General features: G+C 41.4%; 2 protein-coding genes across 4 annotated transcripts; one reads left to right on the top strand and one right to left on the bottom strand.

Moving 5' to 3' along the window:
* Positions 1–4,988: 4,988 nt before the first annotated feature.
* CCDC127 (coiled-coil domain containing 127) lies at positions 4,989–10,090 on the bottom strand. 3 transcript variants are annotated; one of them, XM_076330206.1, is made up of 3 exons: positions 10,006–10,090; positions 9,229–9,357; positions 4,989–8,564 (listed from the first exon to the last, which is right to left on the bottom strand). In XM_076330206.1, exons 2-3 carry the CDS (start codon positions 9,347–9,349, stop codon positions 7,891–7,893), a joined length of 795 nt encoding a protein of 264 aa, XP_076186321.1. In that variant the 5' UTR covers positions 9,350–9,357; positions 10,006–10,090; the 3' UTR covers positions 4,989–7,890. The 3 variants fall into 3 exon arrangements, with proteins under 3 accessions (XP_076186321.1, XP_076186322.1, XP_076186320.1); XM_076330207.1 differs by lacking the exon at positions 10,006–10,090 and adding an exon at positions 9,814–9,988; XM_076330205.1 differs by lacking the exon at positions 10,006–10,090 and adding an exon at positions 9,777–9,799.
* Positions 10,086–26,589, top strand: SDHA (succinate dehydrogenase complex flavoprotein subunit A). The gene is made up of 15 exons (XM_076330204.1): positions 10,086–10,194; positions 13,499–13,585; positions 13,888–14,049; positions 14,445–14,588; positions 14,735–14,899; positions 16,084–16,232; positions 17,511–17,635; positions 18,937–19,105; positions 19,711–19,906; positions 20,707–20,878; positions 22,120–22,238; positions 22,623–22,734; positions 23,871–24,001; positions 24,516–24,629; positions 25,509–26,589. The coding sequence occupies exons 1-15, from the start codon at positions 10,129–10,131 to the stop codon at positions 25,593–25,595; spliced, it is 1,998 nt and encodes a 665-aa protein (XP_076186319.1). The 5' UTR covers positions 10,086–10,128; the 3' UTR covers positions 25,596–26,589.
* The last annotated feature ends 60 nt before the right edge of the window (positions 26,590–26,649 follow it).

A 26,649-nucleotide genomic window follows, 5' to 3' on the forward strand; every position in this document is an offset into this window, starting at 1 on the left:
ACTTCAGCTTTGTATGTAAATATTTCACTGAAGTAATATCAGGTCCAGTAGCATCATCCTTCTTCTTTGTTTTGTTCTTCTTGTTGACACCAGGGAGGGAGATGTGCTGTCCTTAATGTTGCACTGCATACATTCAGAAGATCCCCAAAATATTGCTTTCATCTTTGAAGAGTACAGTTCATCTTTGGAATCACTTTGTGGGGAACTACAGGTAAGGTGCATAGGTGTAGAAATGCTTCTGTGGTCAGCACCAGATTATCTGATCTCATGATGGCCAGCATCACCCTAAATTTCTTAGCCAGTAAAGTGCTATTGCTTGGATCTCTCTCACCACATGCATCTCTTCTCCAGCAGGCAGCAGAACATACTGACAGTTGTATGTTGTTGCTTGCCATGTTCATTAAGCAATGAACAGTGTTCTTTAATCAAGGCTGTTACTGTTTTCTTTTCCAGTGCTGTAGTATACAATGAGATGCTAATAGGTTGTTGAACTACATCCAACTCCTGCATGCCACCTTTGCATAGAGGTCTACCGCAATACCCACTTTGGTGGAGACAAGTTCGTTCTGTCTTGGTCACCGAACACCACGTTTTTCCTCATCTTTGTTATTATTACGCTCCAGTTGTGTTTGGACTGGAGCTCTGACCGTGTAGCATCGGAGATGTGCTCCAGAGGAGCCCATGGGAACAGAAGGTGCCACCGAGGCTGCCGGCTAGAAGAGCCATTAGCCACAAGGGGGAGGCAGTACTTAATAACACAGAGCACCAACCGCTTTGGCTGAGGATTTCATTCTGATTGTGCAAATCAAGCTTGGAAGTGAGGCGTCTCAGAAATACAAACCCGCAGGAGCAGTTATAAAGAGAAGGGTGAAGAGGCATTTTTCTGGCAGCTGGACGGCTCGGGCTGGGGTCAGCCTGGAGCACAGGGCTGTTCGAGGTGCATGACAGCAAATGGCCATCACGGCAGCTCTCACAATCCCTCTGCGCTCTTCAAACTCTTCAACAGGCTCTTTGTTTCCAGAGGCACCATTTACTTTCAGTTGTTTGGTTGTTGCCATTAGTATTATACACTGTAGCCACCACTTTCAGGGCTATTTTACCAGTAATGTTTCATCTTTTCACTTTCTCCAGTGGCTATCCATAATCTGTCTGTAATTACTCTTTTTGTAAAACTCCTTCCACAGTAATTTCTCAGACACTGGTACCTTGTGAGTAGGATTAGATGCTATGACTGCACTTGTCCATTTAGAATAAAGCTTGCCACACGCGTGACTTGTCGGCCACCACCCTTAGTGCTGTTGCACAGTAGGCGGTCACATGTACAAGCTGGGAGGTGTGACCATTTTTTAACAGCCCTTCTGATGTTAAAGTCCAGGCTGCACCCTTCATGTCTGCATGGTTCACCAAGTATGTGAGTTTTGGTACTGTGTAGGTCTTCAAAGCTGTGAGCTTTCTGTAAAGGTTTTGACAGAGCTTTTCCCACGTTAGAAAACCAAGAATCAAGTTTCAATATTCAGATTTAGATGTCCCTATCCAGAGGTAAATTTTCAAGCCGGGGTATTTTTCAGAGTCTCCTGGAGCAATTGTGTTTGGCTTATATTGAACACCTTCCAGTGGCTGCAGTCATTGATCGTATAAGAATCATGGGTGGGGTTAGTGAAAAAGCCGTGACATTTCTCCCTCCTGGGTTTTTAGATCAGTGCACTCACAGAAAGGTTTCTACAAGGGAGACAGTGTTTTGCATTGCCTCCCATGTGTTGCTTGGCAGGTCAAAGTCATCAGCAAAGGCCAAGCCGGTAACCTGGTTTTGCCACATTGTGGCATTTGCTCTGGTGGAATCCATAGCCATCTTCTTCTAGGTTGCAGAGTAATGGATTAATTGGGTGACATTGGATCCCCTTGTTTGACTCTGACCTTGACGGTAATTGGCTCAGCATGATCCTTTTTCAATTCCAGATGAGTGGTGGCACTTCCAGATCAATTTTCATCTGACCACGTGGTCAGATAGTTCTTTTTACTTCAGAACCAGAGGGTATGTTCACGTGTCACTGAGTAGGAGGCCTCGGCCGGTTCTGTGAATACTGCCCACAAGGGTTGCGGTTTTTCCTAGCATATTGAATGACGAATTGGAGTGATTTTACCTTCTCAGAGCACCGAGGTTCAGCTATAAGGCCTCTCTGTCACCCATTGGCCATTAATAGGCCAAGCTTTTGTTACCCTGGTTGTCAGAATCCATGGGAAGAGTATTAAGATGGTCAATCAGATTATCATAATAGGTCTCTCAGTTTTGCCACATAACTTGATTTCAGTATCAAAATAGTTCTGTTTTCCTTGATACTACCCAGTACATGTGTTGCCATCTGTAAGTCAGAGTTCTGCTAATACCAGTCCTTTGGGCGTCTGCCTGTACGAGGTCTTTTAAACTTATTTGGTCTAGGTCAGGTGCTGAGGTTTTACTTGTTTCTTTTACTTCCTTCAAAATGTATTTAAGTGTTACCAGTTTAAAAGGCCAATTTGTCTACTTTTCCAAGATTTTGAAACTTCTCTGTGCTGAGAAATGGTTTCTCAGTCTCCCACTTGGACTTTACTGACTAAATATACTACTGCACACATTCAGAGACAGAACTTTTATTATTTTTATCGGGATATTTTGCATAGGATAACGCTTACGGGGGGGACCGAATCTCTTGACCAAGATGGTTGGTTGCTGCCTGGATGCTGATGTTGCAAACATCCCTGCAATGGTGTCTTCAGCTAGATGGACTGAGACTCCCCAAACTGTTGTTCTGGTGAATTTTTATAATCCAGCTGGCCTGTGGGCCTACGTGACCACTACAGTGTATGCATGATCAGTTTTTGCCGATTATCTTAAACTATGTAAGAAACACATCTACGAGCAAAAGACAGCCCCACGTGCCCATCCTTGCATAGGCAGGAACAATTTCCACTGCCTATAGAAAATTATGCATGATTTGATCAATTCCTTAATCGACAACAGGAACCACCTGGGGAAATCCCTGGCTGTGCACTGGATCCTTCACCCCAAGTGGTTAAGCAATATATCTAAGCATACAGATAGCGCCTATCAGCTTACAGGGCAGAGCTTCTGCGTATCGGCAGGAGCTCCCTGGGGAAACCTCTGGCCCCAGCTGCAGCAATCAGTCGGTTGTTTTGTTGTGAAGTGGCTGGCAGACCAGTTGATCTCCTCACTGTCAAGCTACCCTAAATTTCAGTGAGCTACTTCTTTGCAGATCCGTCTGTTGTTGCAGCTATGCAGTGGTTAGCTGGAGAGCTCCTGGACCAAGCAGTCAATTAACGACTATGTGTCCTTGGCATGCACACAGGCAAAGTCTTCATATCCAGCTGCACCACGACTGTAACTATAGAGTAAACTTGAATTTTATCCTTTTATCAAAGCTGTAACTTAAATTCCATTGCTTTTGCCACAATACCTGAACCATTGACCACTCTTTCTGCCTTGTATCCTCCACAGGGGAACTCTATTTTCTCATCCTCACATAGGTGTGTTCAAAAGAGTGATTTAAAGAGCAAGAGGTAATGGGTGGCTTCTGAAAACCCTTCCCTTCAGGGGGGCTTGAACAGAGCTGTCACTTCCAGAGTGCAGCATCCCTTTGAGCAAGACACGTAGTCGTGTCAGCAGTCTTCTGGCAGCTCCTATTCTGGCAGTAGAAGCAAGAGAAGGCCAGACCCTCTGGGCTGCTCCTCTTTACCCGCCCCCCTTCAGGAGCATTTTCTAAGGAAGATTTCCCTTTTCTAGCAGTCACTCAAAGTTCCGTGAAGTCCAGAGTGTTTTTGCCTTTCTCTCTGTGTTGCACGCACCCAGGACAGCAGCTGTACCACACAACAGGCAGTTCAAACAGAACATGTTTTTTGCTTTTATTGAAAGCACAAGATGTCTCAGGCTGTTTCCTTACCTGTGTCTAAATGTAAAAAGTCATATTAACACGGCTACTGCCCTGTGGGGTATGGACTGGGGACAACTTAGCTGTGCCGTGGTGAAACCCATGTGTGTAGCTACTCTCAGGGCACGCCCCAGTAGGACTCAGACGAGGCTGAAGACTTCCCTGAGGGACCTTCGCTTCTCAGACGCCTGAGGCAGACACCTGGAGCCCCATCCACCAAACCCAGCACCACTACCACAGCCTCCAAGTGGGAGTTCTCTTTGGAAGGCAACCTGCAGCCCTCCGTTCCACAGCAGCCCTAGGATGCCTCTTCCAACCTGCATGTTACTAACTTTCAGGAAAGGCTGTGACCCACAGATGTGTGAACCACCTGAACAAGATATGCATTAAAAAGAACCCCCAAACTCCAAGACTTGAACAGTGTGGTAATTTTAAACCGAAGTTATAATAACAAATCTGAAGTTATAATAACAAACACCAGCTCTTGTTCTCCATTTGACAACAAGCTGTACTCTTTTATTTCTAATATTTCACAAGCATGGCATTCTCCATGTGAAGGTGAGGGATGAGTAAATGCAAAGGATTGTGTCAAATACAAAGAGATTAAGGTTCTTTTATGAAGGGAACAAGGACTCCCAGAGTGCCTGAACACTGTCCTAGAGCAGCTGGATTGTACTTCTTTACGGAGAGCAGGAAAACAAGAAAATGCACCTGGGGAAATGAAAAGGAGCTGACATGCAGAATGAGACATTTGAGGGATTCTGGAGGGAGGCAGAATACCCTACGTAACAGACAGAAAGAATTACCCCAGTCTTTTAGTGGGATGGTCATCTTTAACCACTCATCTTTAGTTAAAGCTGGTGCACTTATCTGTTTAATGATGCTGTTCTTTCCTAAGAAAGAAAAAAACCTTCTAACATATTCTCTTCTCAGCACAAAGACCAAAACTTTTTTCATACCAATATAAAAATTGTAAAACCTTAAAATTGTGCAATTTGCTTAGAAAGTTGGAATAAAACAGGAAATTCCACTCCTCCTACCCACCTTGCCCAAGTTACAAAACAGTGCAGAAATATGTAAGGGTTTTTATTAATTGTTATTCTTCATTTAACAGGTGAGTGACCATTTTCATAACCAAAAAAAGTTCATTAAATAGTTTGAAAACAAATTATTCTTGCATTCTACATATATATGGGCATTTCCAAACAAATAACCAATCCAGAACAATGGTTGTTGAGCAAGATAAAGCTCACAATAGAATGTTCAACATAACAACCTACAAAGGGGGAATGTTTCAAAAATACATAACACACAAACAAACATGAGTTTTGGTAGAAACTAACAGGACTGGTGCTTCTAAACCAGTTACACACTTTTAAAAATCCTCCTCAAATAACTCTTCAGTCTTAATATACTGATCTGCAAAGTGTCCATGAACAATAGTTCAACAATTAGTTGTACAAATAATTGACACTTCTGAAGAAGTGAAAGGGAATAAAACATTTATTACATTGCATCCAACCCTGTGCCATTGAGCGTATGATGCTTTAACTGACATATTTATACTGAAAAAAGTATTTTACCCTCTTGATTACATTTTCTTTAAACATTTTGAGTGATGTCAGTGACAAACTATGAAAAAACTAAAAAAGCATAAAATGCTTTTAATATTAAGAACTAATAAGTATGTACAAAGTCAAGACATGAGTCTTAAAATACATTGGCATTGATTCACTGGCTGCTGTTTGTCACCCGAGTTGCTTAACTGCCTATACGTACATACAAAATGCTCTACAGCTGTGTGGTTAGACACTTTCCACATCCTGGAGGAATTACACACAGGGTAATTAGTTGTTCAAACTAATTTGTTCTACTGGGCAATTAGGGCATGTGCATACCAGCTACAGCAGCTTGGCTCAGGCTGTCACACACGAGTAGTAACTCAATTGCATTCTCATCTCCCAACCCGCATATGCATGGCATCCAGACAAATTTTGGCCTTTCTGGTGTTTGTGATAGTATCTCTTTTTTTTTTTTTTTTTCAGGTGTCTGTCTACTACAAATTTATTTAAAAAAAAAAAAAAATCAGTACATAAGAGACTAATAAATCAATACAACAGTATAATTAGCACCACCAAGGTGAGCAAAATCACAACTGGAAAACTGAGTAGTTGGGAAACATATTCTGTTTAAGAATTTTGTTTCACATTAGATGTTTTTGCTGAGTAACTGGATTACGTTGCACATGCTACTTCAAAAGATTTATCTGCCATCTTCTGTGCCCAGACTGAGATGAAACCAGAGGGAAATAATAAAGAGAAAGACCCACAACTGCTGGAGTTCTCTGTTAAACTTGGATGGGCATTCACTTAGCTGGATTGCTTCTGGGCCACGCGGTAGCTGATTGCCTAGAGCAAACGTGTTTGTCAAGTCTAGCCCTCAGTAAATAAAGAACTGTTAATTAAAGAACTGACAACCTACCAACACTATCAAAGTCAAGTAATAGAGAAGACCAGATGTTATAAACAAAAGGGCAAACACTGCCCCTTTGAGGTCTAAGGCTGGATTAGAAAGGAGGAAGAAAAAAGTTATTCTCCAAAATACATGGCACATTTGAAAAAAGAAGGTGGTTCCTACTGCTACAAGGACCCAAAGAATACTCAAAATTTTAGGGGATTTCAAGCATGGAAATGCACTGAGGCATTTTTTTTTTTTTAATATCTAGATCTGTTTATTTTACTGTGCTAACCAAAGTAAAAAGCCCCCTTTCTTGAAAGTTTGCAAAGCTTGTATATCTGTAGGCTTTCATGGTCACGTGTACGTGAAGTGGTGAACCATAAGCTCAAAATTTAAGAGTCGTGGAAAAGCGTACTTCAGTTCTGAGAGAACCAAGACAGTCAGGGAGGGAGGTAGCGGCTACCAGTGCAGGCTGCATTTAGGTTCCTATCTGTGAATAACAAACGGGACCTGTCCAAGGAACAGAGCCAGGCGCAATGGCTGTAACCCATGGAGGTTCCTGCAAGCTAACCAGGTAGCAGCCAGTGCGCTGGCATGCAGAGGCAGCAGCACGGTGACGTCTATAATGGATGTACACTGTTGGGTTACAGCTAAAACCTTGACGGAGAGAAAAACGTAAGTATTCTTAACATATCTCCAGTATGATGAGAATATAACTTTGAGTTCATACACTCTTTAGTATTCAAGCATGAATTCCTAGCTCCAATGAGACTTTCATCAATCTGTTTCTTTATGTGTTATTTTAATTAGCATCTTTTGGAAGTTTCCTTCATAAAGTACTATTTGTATATTAAGCTGGAAGACAATGCAAGACTGATTAATTTGAAACATGATCATACTATTCCCCCCCCTCAGAATACTAATGCATACATTTATACACACACACATTCACACATACATATATTTATATAAATGTACATATATACACGTAGGATTTATGTGACAAGCACCTTGCTCAAACATGGTCTCTTCCAAGCATCTGCCTCAAAATCAGTCTTGCTTAAACAAACAAACAAACAAACAAAAAAGAAAAAGATAGTGTTGAGACACCATGTAAAACATCAGGGATAAGGAGCACAATGTGCTACCCCACTTGGGGGAGACGAATCACACCTCTCTGTTGATGGTGTATGACCATCAACTAGGTAAATCACTCTAAACGGAGTTCTGTTTTGCTGCTTCTGATACCTATGGAAGCTGGCATATCTCTATACTACACTGCAGTCTGCAATACAAACACACTCACAGAGTTTAAGAGCATGCATAGCTCACTGGAGCATCTGTTGTTAGACAGTGAAAGGAAAGGCACCAAAACTGCACGTCCCATGCAAATGCAAGTGCAACGAGGAGAAGAAATGGAAACACGGTAGAATTTAACAGCTTCAGACTACAACTGTGATTGTCCCTACTACGCACAGTGGATCACATGAAATCCCATTACTTCTCCTACTTATCGTTTTCCTAACATGGCCTTTTCTGCCCTCTTGAACTTTTGTAGTTCAATAGCTAGTTCCCAGTATCTCAGATACAGCCACATAAGTCTTCCATTTTGACTTTTGTTTCTGTTCAGCAGATTGCCACAGTAGTTATCATGTTTGAAAATATCTTTTAAGCCACTTTCCATATGTAGAGCCACAGCAACAGGATCTGTTGCTGCTTTAACTAGCAGATTTTTCTCTATTTCTAGTCTCTGGCTTCTGGGTACAACAAGACTGCAGTAGATGTCCTGTCTTTCTTTAAGTCCCTCTTCAAATTCTTTTAGTAAAATATTGGCTCTCTTTTGCCACTCTTCTTCCTTTGCCAGACAACTTTGGTACAAGTTACCTGCTGCTCCTGAGCGCAAAAGGACTTGTTTTTCTCGCTCTAACTTCTCCTGCTCCTGTTCTAGGATCCTTCTTTCTTCTACTAGCTTGCGACTCTGGGACACGAGGGCTTCACGGTAACTCAGGGTTCTGTTGCGTTCCTTTTCAAGCTCCAACTCCAAGTGAGCAACCGTCCGACGATTTTCTGTGATTATATCCCGGTATTTGGCTTCCAGGTCTTTTTGTAAAGATGAATGTTTTTTATAATACTCTTTTTTTTCTCTTTCTATTTCTTTTTGACATTCTCTGGTCCAGATCCAACCTATCATATATAAATGAGACTTCAGACATGAGTATAACACATATAACATTGATGGGTATGATTAATTAACTATGCCTCTAAAGAAGCTATTAAGTGGTGAAAAACTTTCTTTCCTGCCCTCCCCAGTGATATTCACTTCTATTCACGTCCCACAAAATGTATTTCTGTGGGTCCATGTTTCACAGTAACTCACTTTAAATGATGATGTTTCCTTTGAAGTATAATCTCCCCATGTCTTTTAGTGCTAATACATACACTTCTTGGATTAAAGAAGGAAAACAACGTTATGGGGAAACAAACCGGAGGTTTCCAATGCAGGAACTGCACTGAGAACTTTTCAGGTCCAGTACATAAATATACATCAGCAGCTCCTTGGGTTGTTACCTTTGGGCTCTCTAGCACGTCATATGTCCACGCTTCTGAGAGAGCTTTGTAAACTGGAGCTTAGTAAATATGGATTCAATTCCATGTGTGAAAAATGGCCGTTGCCTTAATGCTATAAACAGTGCTTACTGTTTATAACATTATAAATGAGCAGGCCAGAGGAAATGCCTAGATGGGGTATCACTATACTGCTTCAGAGATTCCCCTTTGGCTGGCGGGTGAGAGGCCTGAGCGCAGCCACGCACTCCAGCTCCAGCAGACAGGCCTGGGCGCTACTTACGGAAGGCGGCCAAGCCCAGCATGGGGACCAGCAAGGCGTAGTTCCATCGGCTGCCTTCATCCCCGGGCTCTCGTTGATTTGGCAGGATGTTCCAGTTGGGAGGGTCATTTAAATTATTCATGAAGGCACCTTAGATTTACAGGAGAGACACACGGCCTTAGCAGCACCACAGGAGCAGGGCCGCTCCCACAGCCACCCTCTCACCCGGACCACAGCTAACTCCGGGACAGCTATTTCAGCCCGAGACCCTCAAACGGCGGCCCCGTCGCTTGGGAACTTTGCTGGACGCGCTTTCGTCCAGCGAGAGGCTCCCCGGCCTGCTCCGTAACTGCCGGCCCGCGGCGGCACTCCCCCTCCCCGGGCCTCGGCCCTGCCGGCCGGCGGCACGTTAGCTGATGTTGCCGCCGCCCCCAAGGCCTCCAGGTCCCTTTGCGCTGCAAGCCCCGGTCCCGCCACCGCCACCGCCACCAGCCCAGCGCCGACTCGGGGCGGGGGAGTGGGCCCGGCGGGGCAGGGCGATCGGGCCGCGGAACAGGACAGCCACCTACCAGCCCGGCAGCGCGGAGCGTTATCGCTGTCACTTACCTGCCGACCCCGCCCCCTCCCGGGCTAGCCCATTAGCCTAGACAAAGAGGGGGAGAGCCCTCTCCCAACAACAAACGGACTCGCCCGAGTCCTAAGCGCTCCCGATCGTCTGGCCCCGCCTCAGCTCGCCCAGGTGTCGGGACGAGGGGGAGGTTTTGGGGGGACCCAGCATGCAAGCACGCACGCACTCACTCAGTCCCTGACTCTCCCCCTCCCAGCACAATTGGTCTCTCCCGCCGAGCCTTGCGGGTTAGCGGCGCCGGTAGCGGCGGTCTCGCGCATGCGCTCTTGCTCGCTCCTCGGGGTCCCTGCGAAATGGCGGCGACGGTAGCGGCTTCGCGGAGCTTAGCGAAGCGCTGGCTGCGGCCGGCGGCGCGGGCGGTGAGTGTCTGTCCTCGGCCCGCTGTGTCCTGCGCTGCCCTCCCGCCGGCGTCCTGGCGGAGGGGAAAGGGTCGGGCCGCGGGGCTGGCGCGGAGAGCCCCTTCGGGAGGGAGACGGGCCGGCTGGGCCTGAGGACCCCGCGCGTCTCCTGCCCCTCCCCTCAGCCGCGGCGGGGGAGCGCGTCCGGCCCCCTCCCTGCCCGCCCTCCCCCGCGGCCTGGTGCGTGGCGGCCCGTCCTTGCCGTCTCCTCCGTGACCTTGGCGGGGGAGCACTCGCCCCGGGGCGGGGAGCCGCGGCTGGGCTGCAGGAGCGGGGCAGTCAGGGCCGTGCGGGGCCGAGTGCCCCCTCGGCAGGCTCGGTCCCTCCGGTTGTTTTTGCGGAGCGCGGCTGTCCTTGCTACTCGGCTCCTGGGGCAGGTTACGGGGAGGTAACTGACTGTTGGCATGGCCAGGCCGCTCCTCTTGGCTTGGGAAGCGAGCGCCGTAGCCTTAGGCCGTGAGCAGGCTCCCCGAGGGATAGAGGAAGGCAGCGGGTACGGGGTGTGCTGGGGAAAGGCTCTGGAAGAGTCTGGCAGATGCAGCACCTTCCAGTCCCAGCACCTGGGTAGAAAGCTTACTGCTGGCTCCTTCTGGGCCTGCATGGGAAGCTAGCGTATATCTGCACGTTGCTTAGATCTGGCTAGCAGTTGTTTCCAGAAAGTGCTTCTTAAACGTTTGACAGTTTTGTTTTAGCTGATCTGTAAGCGGTCCTTAGTGAAGGCTTGTTTTTCTCCGTGGTGAAGTGGGAGTCTTCCGTTTCTTTCCACCGTTCTCACTGTGTGTGTCCGTAATGAGTTTGGGATTACAAAAGATAAATACATGGGAAAAGGACCCTATAAATGCAGCTGCAGTTGTCCCTGTCTCACAAAGGAAGTGCAGAAAAGACAACCTACTGAGGGGGAGAAAGGCTCAAAGAGTGTCACTGTGTTTTAGATGGCAGTGAGCTGGTCCAGACTGGACCTTAGTTTCATAAGGGCCATGATGTTCCTGGTAGCATACCAATTCAGGATTAGTGTGTGATCAGTGTTTCCTTCAAATTTAGTGTAACATCTTTTTCTGCTTTGTGGACTTTTGTTCAGACTCATTCTGAACACAACTTAGTGGCAGCAGAAATTCTTACGTATAGCTTTAACGAAAAAGTGAATGTGGATAGGAATAGCAGTTCTGAAAACTCTGTTTTGCGGAAGCTTAGATGTGAAAAGAAAAGCAGTCTGCTAAACAGTTGTGTGGTTTTGTTTTTTTATAATATATTTCCAGAGTTCTCTGATGCAAAATATATTTGATAACTGTTCATAGCGACTTCAGAAAATAACAAAGTGTTTTAAAAAGGAAATTAGTTGCAAGGCATTGTGGCAGAATTCTGACTGGAGAGTGCAGCAGGCTGTTTACTCTGAGGAGAGAAAAAGAATGGGCCAATTTCTTTTGGGGCTTTAGGGCATAACCACAGTTTATAGCTCTTGGGGTTTTTTTGGTGGTGTTTTTTTTTCCCCTCAGTCGTTTGCACTTTCTTTAAGCAATACTAAGTATGTACAAACCTGTTTGTTGTGTGCTGTCTTTACATCCAGTAAAGATTTTCTTTGAATTGCTTTATGCATTAACCAAATGTATTGTTGCTCACCTAGGAGAAATAATTTATTGCAGTAAAAAGAGCTGTACTGTTGCTGGAATGACATTACGGAAACAAGCAGTAGTAGTATATGCTAGAGAATGCATGGCCGCTACATTTAAAATGTGCAGTGTAGCCTGCCATGTCAATTAGAGTTCTGCTAGTCTAACTTCAATTGCACTCAGGCCTGTGAAAGCAGTTTTGCTACAGAGAGGACACCCCATTTGAGCTTGAGCTGTGATTGTTGGGAAAGCTGTTTTGCAGAGGAATTACATCTGATAAGTAGGTTTTATCTGGCTGTCGGTGAACTAGTTGATCTGATTCTGTGTGTGAAATATTAATGAAGATGATTAATACAGGAATTAAGATGGGCACGGAATTGCCCCACAGCGTGACAACACAGCAGGGTGGAAGGGGGAGAGTAACTGCCTGGAGGAGGGTATTAGTAGAACTCCTTATGAATAGGTGTTAAGATTGATCTTATTTAAAGATGGCTGTAAAAACCAGAAGCGTGTTAGCAAATATGATGACGCATTAGATCCACTGTTATGCAAGAAGATGGGAAACTAGTATGAGAAGCAATAAAACTCAGGTTTTATTGTCGAGGAAAGTGTACTGTAGTTCACTTCAAGGATGGGGGAAGAGATGGACATTTGGAAGTGATAGGGAGGGAAAATCTGCTTGTTAGCATATTATGGGGTGATTGAACTGTGAATATAACAGTTGCTGGAAAAGGCAAGTATCACTCCAGTGCATTTTAGGACATACTTCAAATAGGGAAGTGCTGACGTCACTGCACAGGTCACTAATATGGCTTTGTGTTGCTGTTCTCATCAATCATACATGTTGGGTTATTAGGTGTATTTTTCTGAATGGTGTAAAGAAGGAATACCAGGTTCCACGACATTAGAGATTTATATGGTGGAGACTAAAATTCTGATTGTTTTAACCTATCGAAGCAAAAATTGGATACTGGGTAGGTTTGGGTGCTGGGGTTTTTGTTTTGGTTTTGAACATGCTAGGGGAGAGGGAATAACATTACAGAAGGGGAGAACTGTGCCCTTGTGATTCATTTAGGTATTAGTAAATGGTTCTAAATTGGTCACTAATTAATAAAGAATGAGAACAAGAGAAGTATCTCTGACTTTTGAAGCAATGATAAGCTGGAACAGCTTTCCCTACCACCTAATTTTATCTTCATTACTCTTCACCACCTGAAATAATTCAGATTCTGAGGATTGCTTGACACGAGAGGTATTTTCCATTAATTCCTGTGGTTCCCATAAAGCTATCTTCATCTTGGTTTATTTAGGAAAAAAATGCAAGAATACTACAGCATTAATTGCAAACATATTCTTCTGTCAGTGCAGCCTCAGATACGTCTAGGGATTGGTTAGTGAAGTGAATAACAGTCTGTGACACCCTGTTACTTGCAGGCTGTTCTCTCATCCAGTCGAAACTTTTTTTTTTCTGGGTATCAGTATAGGAGAGCCAGAACTTCATTGCATGTAGATCTAAAATACATTGATACAATATTCTTGAATATGTGGTATCAGTGGTAAGTAAAGGTTTGTTATAAATATAGGGTAGCTGAGAATGCTGAAAGTCTTCCTTGTGGAAACATTTGTTCTGTAATAGTTGTCTTGACTTCTTTCCGTAGTGGCCAGCGGCATGCCAGACTCTTGCACGCAACTTACACTTCACAGTCTATGGAAAGAAAAATGCTTCTACGAAGGTTTCTGATTCGGTATGTTTGTACTTCTTTATATCCTAAGTAACAAATTAGATAACACACTAAATGCTTGAGAGACATGAAACAACCAGGTACTTGGCTTTTAGTGGAGTGTTGTGTTCAAGTACGTAGTGAGATTGAGTTGCTGAAACGCATGGCTTTTTTTAATGATAGTTTCCACCCAAAAGAGTATATGTGGCATTCGCTACAAGAGTCTGTTAAGGATATTACACCTCTACTGCTTGTGTCTCCATGAAACTTAAGTTTGACCTAGCTTGAAATATTTGTGATCATAATAAACTGATTTATTTTTCCAGATTTCTACACAATATCCAGTCGTGGACCATGAATTCGATGCAGTTGTTGTGGGTGCAGGAGGAGCAGGTCTGCGGGCTGCATTTGGTTTGTCAGAGGCTGGATTTAATACAGCATGTGTTACAAAGCTGTTTCCCACCAGATCTCATACTGTTGCTGCGCAGGTGAGAAATGAGGTAGAACAAATGTTTAAAAACACCTGCTGTCAGAAAGCTGATGCGGATATGCACGTGAACATCACGTTTCAAGGCCACGCTTCCTTTTATAAATATTACATATTTGGTTGAAACTATTTTGGAGGGCAATATATGTTTAGATGTTCAGTGCTTTTTCATTGCATTCAATGTAACTTTGCAATTCATTGTTATGCAAAGCAGAACAAAATAAGAGCCACTGTGAAACTGATAAATTGCACAGGTTTTTCATAGCCACGTTAAATCTGATTTTACTGTATTTCTTGTACACAGAGGCATAGATGGTATGTGATTTTTAACAGAAGTGAGGAAAACCTACTAAAACCGTACTTCAGTAATATAATTCCAGGAAAATGCATTTTCAGGGAGGAATTAATGCTGCTCTGGGAAACATGGAGGACGATAACTGGAGGTGGCATTTCTATGACACAGTGAAAGGGTCTGATTGGCTGGGTGACCAGGATGCCATACACTACATGACCGAGCAAGCCCCAGCTGCGGTGATAGAGGTGAGACTCACTGGAACCGATGTCAACTATAATTACTTATAATACAGACTAGCTTCCAAAGAGATCTCTTTACTAGGAACGTAGTAAAATAACTTGTTGGATTGTTATGCAGAAGAGTTTCTGATGCTTGTATTTGCATTCAACAGCTGGAAAATTATGGGATGCCATTCAGCAGAACTGAAGAAGGAAAAATCTATCAGCGTGCATTTGGTGGACAGAGTCTTCAGTTTGGAAAAGGGGGACAGGCTCACAGATGCTGTTGTGTTGCAGACAGGACAGGACACTCACTGTTGCATACTCTGTACGGCAGGGTAAGCAGCTGTGAAGTAAACTTGGTTTGGGTTTTTGTATTTGCAATTAATGATCCCCCCCCCCCCCCCGGAGTTTGAAGAAAAAACAAACAAAACACATCAACGAGGAATCTAGGGGAACGACTGATAACAATTCTGGATTTCCTTCTTTCCTAAGGCAATGTGGAAGGATGTAGCCTAGGTGATGCTTGTTTTTTGTCAGGAGTATGCAGAAACAGAATAAACTGAAAGATCGTAATTATAATGGCTCTCATGAAGACAACAGATGTTAATTAGCGTACCCTGTTAGCTTTGTGGTCTGGAGTAGTTCTTCACTGTTAATACTTTTGTGTCTGTTAACTAGACCCAAAAAGAATTTAAGTAAACTTTCCCCAAAAAACTTTTTTGAAAAAAATCTGAAACAGCGGCATTGGGGAACTCTAAAAAGAGGTACAAGGCAGCATTTTCTTTCACTCATCTTCAGACAGGGGGGAAACAAGAGGTGTAAATACATGAAGGCCTACTGTGCATTTCTGAGCTTGCTCTACAGCAAGTAAGTGACCTGTGTTCCAGCATCTGTTTCTATCAATTCTACAAACCATAACTGAAGAAAGATTTGGGTATTTTAAACTGGTAGTAAGCTACTTGAAACCTGAAATTCAGTACCTAGTAGCTAATGTTATTTACTTGGTAGCTAGCTAATTGCTCTCCTTCAGGTTCACACTATATATGCTGCTGCAATACAAATGCTCAGTGCTGCCAAACACCGGTCTGATCCTTGAGGGCATGAAAAAATGTTTGACTTGATGCCCGCTGCTTCTGCTCATATACTAGGCTCCCAGAGACGTATTCCACTTCTCTGCGAGAGGTTAAGTAAAACATGCTTGTACATGTATCAAGCACCACAGCTGACTAAAGTGTTGCCAAATGCAGAGGGAAATAACAAGCCTTGCTGACAAGCTATGACTTCCCAGAATTAAGTGGTTTGGTTTGGTAACTACTTGTGTCTCTTTAAGCTAGAATAGATTCATTAGCAAATTTTTATAAAGATTTGTGAGGAAACGAGCTTCCCTGAGAGTTGGTGGGGGTGGCTTTTATCCTGATGCAGCCCATATGCATTGACAGTTTTGAAGAGAGGTTACTTCGGTTTCTGGATTTTTCTTAAAGTTCTTTTTTTTTTTTTTTTTTTTTTTTCCCCCCTCCAGTCTCTAAGATATGATACAAGCTATTTTGTTGAATATTTTGCCTTGGACCTACTTATGGAAAATGGAGAATGTCGTGGTGTTATTGCCCTTTGCATAGAAGATGGCACTATACATCGTTTTAGAGCAAAGAACACTGTCATTGCCACTGGGTAATGTAAGGTTTATGATGGACAGAAACTTGAGAGTGTTACTAGTTAGAAGTCTGTGTGTTTGTACGTGTATTTGAATCCATAGTGTGGAGATGACATGTTGACTTGAAAAACATGATTTATATGCTCTTCTTCCCCCCGCCTTCGATCAAAAGCAGTATAATTGAATTCAGTCATTCCCTCTGAAAGAAGGCACATACTAATTTTGTGACCAAGTATAAATTTAGTACGAGGTCTAACTTTGAATTCTAGAACAATGACATAAAGTTGGAATGTGTAAGAGCAGTATGTATGGTCCAAATGGTCTTAGATTTTTAAAATGTGCTGTTTAAAACAGACATTGTTGCAGTGCTACTAGCATGTGTATATCTGTAGGATTCTAAGTTTCCTGTAGGAAACAGCTTTTTCAAAATTCTGGAGAACCTATTACATTAAGATACCAACATTATAAGTCTGATTGTTGTAGGATGAAATTATCAGAAGATGAGTGTAACAACATTACTTGGTTGCAAAAGTTTATATATGTTTGTTAGAATACTATATGTATTAGTCTTTTGCTGCTTATGGCTGTCTCCTATCTGTTTCAGTATGCAAAATATTTTGACGTATCTGTCAAAAAAAAAAAAACAACAACTTAGGTTGGTTGCCTACATAATTTGGCTTTATTAAAGCCAAGGCTGTTTTCATACTTGTGTACTTTGAGGTACATACAATATGTAGATTGATATTTCTTCTGAGAGTTTGTCCTGAAATTGGGAGTATTGGCAGTTCTCAATAACTCTGGAAGCTAACCTATTTGTTTTAGGCATAAGAATTCATGTTTAATACCCAATTCTAGACCACTAAGTTTTGAAATCTAAGAATATAAAATCAGGGCCATATCAAGGATATAAACCATTCTTACATGCTATTTTTGATAAAACTGCTAGTAATAGTTTGAATGAAGTCTAATGGTATTGGATTGAGAGAACTTTCTAAAGTAACTTTTTTCTGGCAGAAAGGCTTCTGATACTAACCTAACTATCCTGCTTTGGAATTGTTGTTCTTTTTCTTGGACCTTCTATCACCAGCTATTTTTCAAATATGGTTGAGCATAACAGGGCAATACCAATTTTGTTTTCTTTTGGTTGAACTTAGTACAGGAGATGACAAAACTTGCACATCTTGCTTATTAACCCTCTGCTCTACTTCCACTGTTGTGCAAAGAGCATAGTTAAGTGACATGTTCTGGTGACTTTTTTTTGGGCTGCTAATTCTGTTAACTTTTGTGTCCTGTAGTGGGTACGGCCGCACTTACTTCAGTTGTACATCTGCTCATACTAGTACGGGTGATGGCACTGCTATGGTCACACGAGCTGGTCTTCCTTGCCAGGACTTAGAATTTGTACAGTTTCACCCTACAGGTACAGAATATGAAATAATACTTACAACATTATTTTTAATGATTTGAACAGATTTTTTTGTTGTTTTAAAATGTGCTCAAGTCAGTTTGCACTTTTCTGCAGCACTTCATTAGTTCATTATCATTCAGTATCATCATCATTCAGTTGCTTGTGACAGGTGTTCAGACTTGTCTGCAACTGCTGTGGATAATAAATCTGAGAGTAAGACTTACAATATGAGAGAGAGGTCTGAGCTGTTCTATTTAAAGGTCAGTGTTAAATATTTTAAGGTGCTGTCTCCACCATACTAACGGGTTTTATGAATTTCAAGTGGAAACCACTTCACCTCTTAAACTTATATTTTAAAGGCAAGAGGAAATGTTAAAGGGTTTGATATTAGACACAGGAGCAACGGGATAGATGCAAGTGTTAGGGAGTTAATATACTAGAATCTTTTGTGGAAGTGGGGTAGTTGAAGTAAAGTTAGATATTTAGGACTAGTTTTGTAGCACAGGATCAGTATCTAAACTGTGGACAACAATGATCACAGACTAAAAAGTGAAGATCTGCTTTTTTGGTTGTAACTAAATAAATGCTCAGTTTTAACTTGTGATAAGTGGTGATTTTTTAAAATTGGTCACTTAATTTTACAATGTTATCCTTGTTACATCGTAGAGACCCAATGCTCATTTGACTTAGCTAAGGTTTTTCTAGTCAAAGAAGCTTCGTTGCTTGTCTGATAATTATGTTAAAAGCTATGGAATTATCAAGTGCATGAGTTGGTTAGCATTTTTGTTTTCTATGATGACCAGTGCTGAAGGCTAACAGGTAGGCCTTCCTTCTCTAAAGGAAAAGAAAACTGAGTAAGCTTTCGCATTCCACACAATTTGAAGCCATCCTGTACTGCCTTAGCACGGGAGAAGAGGGAACAAAGATGAGCAAACTGGCCTTGAGATAATCAACTTCTGGTTTACTTAAAAATCTTGAACAAAGTAATTGCTGAAGGTCTACAAAATCTTTGTAAAAGTCTCCTTACATATTGCTGGGTGCAGATATCTTCTAGTTCTAGTATTTTAGATACCGTGGGTGTTCCAAATCAACTTGCTTACCTTCCAGGAAGAGTGTTTGAAAGGAATAACAGTGCTTGTTTCTGAGCAGTCTTGGGGGACAGTTACTAGTGGTATGATTAGGGTGGAATTAAATCTACCCTTGTCACTACTTTGCATTATTTTAAGAAGACCTTGTTTATTCAATCCTGGTCGTCCTGATTACGAAGCTGTCGAGAGACCATCTCATTTGATGGTTATTTTCTTTCTTCACAGGTATCTATGGGGCTGGCTGCCTTATAACGGAAGGATGTCGTGGAGAGGGAGGTATTCTAATTAACAGTCAAGGTGAAAGATTTATGGAGAGATACGCACCTGTTGCTAAGGATCTGGCTTCCAGGGACGTAGTATCTCGTTCTATGACCATAGAAATCCGTGAAGGAAGGTTAGTTAAATATTCTAATGAAGCTGCAGAATGAATACTTAACCATACTAGACTATATGTGGTACAATAATTCATTTGATAAACGCCTGGTAATTCATGGGAGTGAGCTTTAATAACTGTTAGCTGAACACTGCATGTAGGGCAAAATTTTTACTTGTTAATTCCTAATGATACTAAAAAGAAACACAAGATGCTGGGAGTATCCTGTTTGAATTTGGTGTGTCTAGAGACAGTAGCTCAAACAAGTTTAATGTATATGTTCTTACTGCAAACAATGGAAATAATTTGGTGCTCTGGTCTCTTGATTAATCATCTTCAATTCTTACACATTTCTGCTGTGATACAGTGATTTAAAGTCTTAAATACTGTGAATTATTGTGAAAAGAAAGCTGGGAGGTGAAAACTACACGTAAATCTGCCAGGTTCAACAGTCTTAAATATGCTACATACTAATTTTTGTCAGATAACCTTTGAAAAAATTAAAAGTTTAAAATTTTTCACAAACGAAACAAATTGGATTAGAAATGTTACTGGTGTTTGCAGAATTCTTGTTACATGTTCCAGTGTTGACTTGGTGGGTTTTTTGTTTTTTTTTCTTTTGGTAGGGGTTGTGGTCCTGATAAAGACCACGTGTACTTGCAGTTGCACCACTTACCACCACAGCAGCTAGCAGCCCGTCTCCCAGGAATTTCAGAAACAGCTATGATATTTGCTGGAGTTGATGTCACTAAAGACCCTATTCCTGTTCTGCCTACTGTGCATTATAATATGGGAGGTATTCCTACTAACTACAAAGGACAGGTAAGTAATAGATCACTTTTAGGATTTTTTTTTTCCAGCATGATAATAAGAAATGATTTTCCAAATATAAGAGCATTAACAATGTTTTTCATAAATGTAAGGATGCTGAAGAACATTAGCTTAATAATAATAATATAATAATGATGTCAGAGTACTTAAAACACACAATCTGGTTTGTTTTTGTAAATAACTTGAGAGCCATGTTCCAGCCCACCTGGAGATGGGAGTTCCAAGAAACATCTAAAATGAAGTTACTGTCATGTCTGACAACAATTCCCTGTTTATCAAGTTGATGGTAATATATAGTTGAACAGGGATCAAACTAGGGCTCTGTTACAATCTGTAACTCAAGTTAATGTGTATTAATTCTCTGTACCTCGTATAATCTCTACACTAAAGCAGATTCCTTCAATTCCTACTAGTTAGAAGTCAATGTGATGGTGTTAGCTGAATTTTTCTGTTTCAGTGTATTGTACTTGTTAATTTTTTAATGTAAAATTCTGCCTTAGAAATGTGTGCAGATCAGATTTTCTTCCTGTGCTTTTCTGACTTGCTGCAGAATTGTGATGAAGAGTATGTGGTTCTGTTTCATCAGCATAACTGTATTTATATAAGCATCTGTATTTACATAGTATTACTACTTACCCTTTAGAACTAAGGTATTTACGGTTTTAGAGTTGGAGAAAACTTTAGATTGCTCTGTTTCATCCTTACATGCACATGGCCTTTGCAAATAAGGAGGTTTGCGCTGTTAGAAACTGTTTAAGAGATGAGTATTAATTGACTGTCTGAAATGATAGGTGATTACACATGTGAATGGTGAGGATAAAGTGGTACCTGGTTTATATGCTTGTGGGGAAGCAGCCTCTGCATCTGTCCATGGTGCAAATCGACTTGGAGCAAACTCGCTTCTAGATTTGGTGGTCTTTGGTCGTGCTTGTGCCCTTACTATTGCAGAGACGTGCAAGCCTGGTAAGTCTCACGGTTTGTCTCACTTTTTTAGAGACATTTGCCTTTATGATTACATTTCTGCCCAACAGAGTTGTTGCTACCTAATTCAAACTCAGAATGCTAGACATAGACTCTTACTTGTTAGAAAAGGCAGAAATCGGTGTTTATGCTTTTTATAGGCATGTTCTTTGCAATGCAAATGCTTGTCATTAACATTCGCTTTGTGAGTTGATCTTAAAACTAGAATTGGGTCAATGCTATCGGCAAAAACAGTTGAGTTGATTTTTTCACAAACTAGCAAAACAGAAAATATTGAGTATGAAGACTGACTTCTCTACATCTTGCACTGCATCTTCTACATCAAAATGTAGTCTGCCTTACACTTGGCACTTTGTACTTTGTTATAGTGGAATTTTCTGCCACCTTGTTGATTTATAAGGTGGACTGCATATGCAAAAAAGAGATAGATACTAAAAATTGTAACATCTCATCCCCTGTATGTGGATTATCACTGCTGAACGTTATTTTTAAATAATCTGGTTCAGCAACAGTTACTGAGCTGAAAAAAGAAAACAACTGCACAAAGTGCACAGAGTAATGGTTCCTGATGGAATCAGCTTGGATCTAGCAATGCCTATTGGCTCTGGCTTTGTGCAAACATTTATTTGGATGAGTCTTTCTGTGGCTCCTTTGAAGTCGCAGGAAGGTTTTTATTAGTCTGAATGCAAAGCTGCAGGAGAGATGGAGTGTGCTGGTAAGGTGCTGCATTTGATTTGTTACCCAATAACAAATGGCTTCCAGTATTAGAGGTAAGATGCAGAGCTCATGTGTAACTGCAAAGCTTATTGACTGGTCCCTGGTCCCTTAACAGGTCCAAGAGAGGGTGGGAGGTTTGGGGGTGAGGAGACAAGGAAAATATAGGAGAAGGTGGTAAGGAGCCACAAGCTTATTCCGTACTTTAGAAGAATTTGCATCAAGTGCTGTTTTTAAGGAATTAACAGCAGAATTTAGCCAAACCTATAAATTCCCTACTCACTGTCACAGGAAAGAATGGGATTCATATATTGCACTGAGAACTCTGTTTTTAAGTGTATGGATGCTATTGGTGGGAGTTCAGGAAAGTTATAGTTAACCTGTACCACAGAGGAAGAAAACAGATTGTGTTGTAGTGAAATCTGACTTTTAGTAGTTGCTAGTCTATGAAACTGCCAGAAACCAAAACCAAGCCCGACCTACTAAACTTACTGAAACTTTCTTATTAGGAGAGCCAGTTCCCTCCATTAAACCAAATGCTGGTGAAGAGTCAGTTGCTAATCTTGACAAATTAAGATTTGCTGACGGAACCATAAGAACTTCAGAAGTGCGACTTAACATGCAGAAGGTAAGCCTGGTGAAGCTCACAAGTATAAGGTGGGAGAACCTGCAAGCCACAGAGGTGGTTTGGTCACTTTGTGAAGTATGCTTCAGGATTTGCTTTGCAGAAGTAAAAAGCAGTGTGAGAAGATTGTCTGTGCTCAGCAAAGGCTGTATCAGTTTTGTTAGTTTCTTCTCCCCTCCATGGTTATTCCTCTTGGGTAGTTTACCCACTGTATAATAGAGTGGGGTTGCCTCTGTTTGGGAGGAACAGAAGAATGTTTTTTCTTCAGGCTGCAGACATGCTGGAATTCAAAACAGCTCTATATCAAGCTCTTTTGGAACTAATAAGTTATGTGGGATATTATGTATATGCAGCATATGAAACTGATTTTGTTTTACTACCTTGCAGACAATGCAAAACCATGCTGCTGTATTTCGTACTGGTTCTGTACTCCAAGAAGGCTGTGAAAAACTTTGCCAAATTTATGGTGATCTGGCTCATCTAAAGACATTTGACAGAGGTAATTTGATAGCAAAGAATACACCTTGGCCAGAGTACTCTCTGGGAAAAGTGTTTGTTTTCTTCTGTAAACCTTCTTATGTGTTTCTTGAAACTTTGGCTAAAGACTTTGACCATTTTGAATCTTCCAAAATACTTGGTAGAGCCCTACTTGCTAAACATGGTAATCAGTAAAGTACTTGATCTTACTGGTAATTTTCTGGTTGCAGACTCTCAAAGAAGCAGAGGCTGAAAACAGATTTAACTGTATAAGGTACTAACTGGTGTTCTCTCAGAACATGATGTGAAGTTGTTCAAATACTAAGATGAACCACTAGTATCTTCTGAAAAGGCCAGGGAGTTGCAAAAAGGTGACAAGACTATTCATAGGCTGAACACTCAGTTTTCATTCTTCAGCTGAACAGATAGCGCTGCATACAGATACACTGCAAGACATGGCAGTATCTTAGGAGAACTTGGTTAATTAAGTACAACTGACGATGCATCTTGTCCACTCGTGTATTTCTCTCCAACTACTGCTATTGGATGTGTATTCTAACACTGAAAGTAGAACTGGCTTTCTTGAACAGCTCTCACCAAGCATCAAGAAAAGTGTTACAATAGCTTAGAACGTAGGGATCAAAATGAAGATATGTTCATGTAAGTGAACGTGGGTCCACCTTGGAGATACTTAAATGAAGAAGAACCTCGTATAACTAGCAGGTGTTCCCCCCCCCCCCCTTCTCTGAGGGTGGGAAGGAAGGCAAAGCCCTGTTGTCTGGATCTGCTAGGGATCTACTTAAAGAGCTACCATCTAGCCAGATCTTGTGATCCAAAATGAGGTATGGGGACTGAGTTGTAGGTATGATACATAGCCAGCAAGAGTCTATGGTGTAATTTTATCTCAGTAGTACACATGCAACAGGGACACCTGGTAGAACTACTGAGTTTTTCTAAGATTCATTACGATTGTTAGGGTGTAGGAATCGTTACTGAGCCTTGCAGGCAATAGTGAGTAATTCAGTGTTGCAGAGTACTGTGATTGCAGTAGGTAGAGCATTGGCTTGTTCGATTCTAAGTATCGGCAATAGGACAGAAGTAAATTGAGGAATAACTTGTTTGTAGAACATCTTCCATAGTATTTTAATATTTTACTAGGTATTGTGTGGAACACTGACTTGGTGGAGACCCTTGAACTGCAAAACCTGATGCTTTGTGCTCTACAAACAATTTATGGTGCTGAGGCTCGCAAAGAGTCCCGGGGTGCTCATGCCAGAGAGGACTATAAGGTATAAATATTTTCTGTGACCTGGATGTAGGATTGAACTTCCTTGTTATGTGTCCTCGGATGGATTATTTAAAAGTTGTAATTTCTTCAGAGTCTTGAGTTAAGATTAGTGTAGTATTCATTTGGGGTCCCATCTGCTCTGTTTTATCTGTTCTTATTTGTTACATATAAAATGACCAATACATGCAACATTGGGTAACGATCTTGAGAGAAGAGTTGTTCCATGTGTGCATCCGAATGATTAGAAAGGTCTAAACCAGGACTAGAGTAATAATAAGGTCATGAATGCATAAACAGGACTTCAAGCAGAATAATTGTCCTATACAAGGAACATTACCTTAAAGCCCTTGTTAAGCCTCAGTATTTAAAATTTCACACGGGCGGTGTTAAGATAAAGCTTGCTGGCTATTAGGAGACAGATGGTGTTACAGTTGTAATTGGAATGCAACTAATCATGTGGTGGTAAAGTGATTTGCAGATGTAATTTCTGTTCTATACTAACCTAATCTTCTTAGTTACGGATAGATGAGTTTGACTATTCTAAGCCGCTCCAAGGCCAACAGCGGAAGCCATTTGAAGAGCACTGGAGAAAGCACACCCTTTCGTATGTGGATGTCCCATCTGGGAAGGTACGTTGAGCCTAATGCTTGAGGGTCTTTCTCACTGTCAACAGACAGCTGCTCTCATAGACAGCTCTTGATATCATGATAATACTGCAAATGATTGTCACTGTCTGAGGTACCTGATACAGTTTAGTGTACTTAGAGAAAGAAAAAAAAAAATTGAACATTTATTCTGTTGTTGAACAGTAGGCATAACTGGGATAAGTTACTGTTGATTTTTGGGCGAGTGACTTTGCGATTTGAGCTGGAACTGTGTTTCCCCTTGTATCAGGCTAGTTCAAAAGCTTTTTTCTTTTCCTCTGATGGTGGCAAAACCTGTTGTTGGTGTTCAGCGTAAAGTTTTTATGGTATTTCAAAGATAGAAATGAAATCTGACCCTATAAAAATCTTGAGTGTTGGTTTTTTGTATCCCATTCTCTGCATCTGCTTTGTTTCCTCTCCCCCGGTTCTAGCTTCCTTGAATCTAGTTTGAGGACAAGTGAGAACACTTCACTTCCTGAATGGCTGCTGAGGATGGAACGATAGAGTGACACGGTTCTGTCTCCTAACTTTGCTAGCTTAAAGAACTAGGCAGTAGCAATCTTAGCCAAAACTTTACTTTTGTCCAAAAGGTCTTTTTAAAGTAGTAGTCTTCTGATACCATTTCTGGTCAGGCTTTGCTTTTAAGGAATTCAGTCAGTGGTAACTTGATGGAACTTAAATGTTCCTTGTAGGTTACTAACTGTTCGTTTTCTATGGAAGGAAAAGAATAATAGAGAAATTAGCTTAACATCAATGAAGTTATTCAGTTATCTGTGTTATTCAGTCATTCCTGTTAGCTAGGCTGTCTCGTTTAGATACAAGAGGTTTGTTTGTCTTAAAGTTCTTTGTTCTCTTTTACTTTAGGTTACCTTGAAATATAGACCTGTGATTGACAGAACTTTGAATGAAGAAGACTGTTCAACTGTCCCACCTGCTATTCGCTCATACTAGTAACTTACATTTAACTTGCAGTCCTCTCCCAGAGTGGGTTGGTGTACATAAGCATAGTGGAAGCAAATCAAAATAGTATTGTCGCTATCAATTAATGGAAAGTGCTGACTAAACTTTTCTCCGGCTTGTATTCTGCTGTGGCTTACTGTACAATTATGAAAATGGAATGCAGGACAGCTTATGTTCTTTCACCCAACTGTCAAAACTGACAGGGAAAACACAAAATGTGTCTAAATAAAGTGATTAGAAGTCTTCTATTTGTTTGAATATGCTGTTATGTATATAATTACAATGCTTTTATTTTGAATGTATAGTTATTTCCATATTTTAAGAACAAGAAATGCATTGCAATAGTTTTAGACAAGATTGAGATGCTGAATTTTATGATATGGGGATTTAAAATTAAGCATCATAATTGCTGATTGTAAGTAACATGAAAGAAAAGAAAATGATGTACTAGTAATTACAACTTTTTTTTCTAAAGCTGAAATTGTCATACCGTTTTATTGAAGGAAACAAGATACTTCTACTCCAGTTACTTCCTCCAAAATATACCATGAACAGAATATAATCTTAATAGCTAATCTCTACTATCTCTGGAACTTCTGAAGCATTTTTGTGGCATGTCCTGTGTGTGTATTTCCTGGACTTTTCTCTCAGAGGAACCAAGGGGCAGTTTGGCAGAAGACTTATCTAAATATTAAAACTTACCAGATGCGAACTAAGGAACTTTAATGCCAAGATGTAACTTCTAAGGCATCAATAGAGCAGTTTCTAGCAGCATTTCTGTGAATAACTCCCAGTTCTTGGAGGACTTGAAGTGTAACTATGTGGATTGCAATTGAATGGAGCACTCTTTTTTTTTGACAATATTTTTGTTTTCTCAACTGCTGAATGTTGGCTGTTGTTGGAAAAAATGAATGTTGGAAAAACTGAAATCTTGGAATGTTACTGGTGGTGGTTGGAAAAACTGAATACACCATATGTCATTCTTGCAGTGTTTCTGTACCTTGCACCAGGGAGTTGAGAATGGACTCAGAGAACTGCGCTACCT

Source organism: Aptenodytes patagonicus, chromosome 2 (assembly GCF_965638725.1).
Source record: "Aptenodytes patagonicus chromosome 2, bAptPat1.pri.cur, whole genome shotgun sequence".
In the NCBI taxonomy this organism is placed as follows: Eukaryota; Metazoa; Chordata; class Aves; order Sphenisciformes; family Spheniscidae; genus Aptenodytes; species Aptenodytes patagonicus.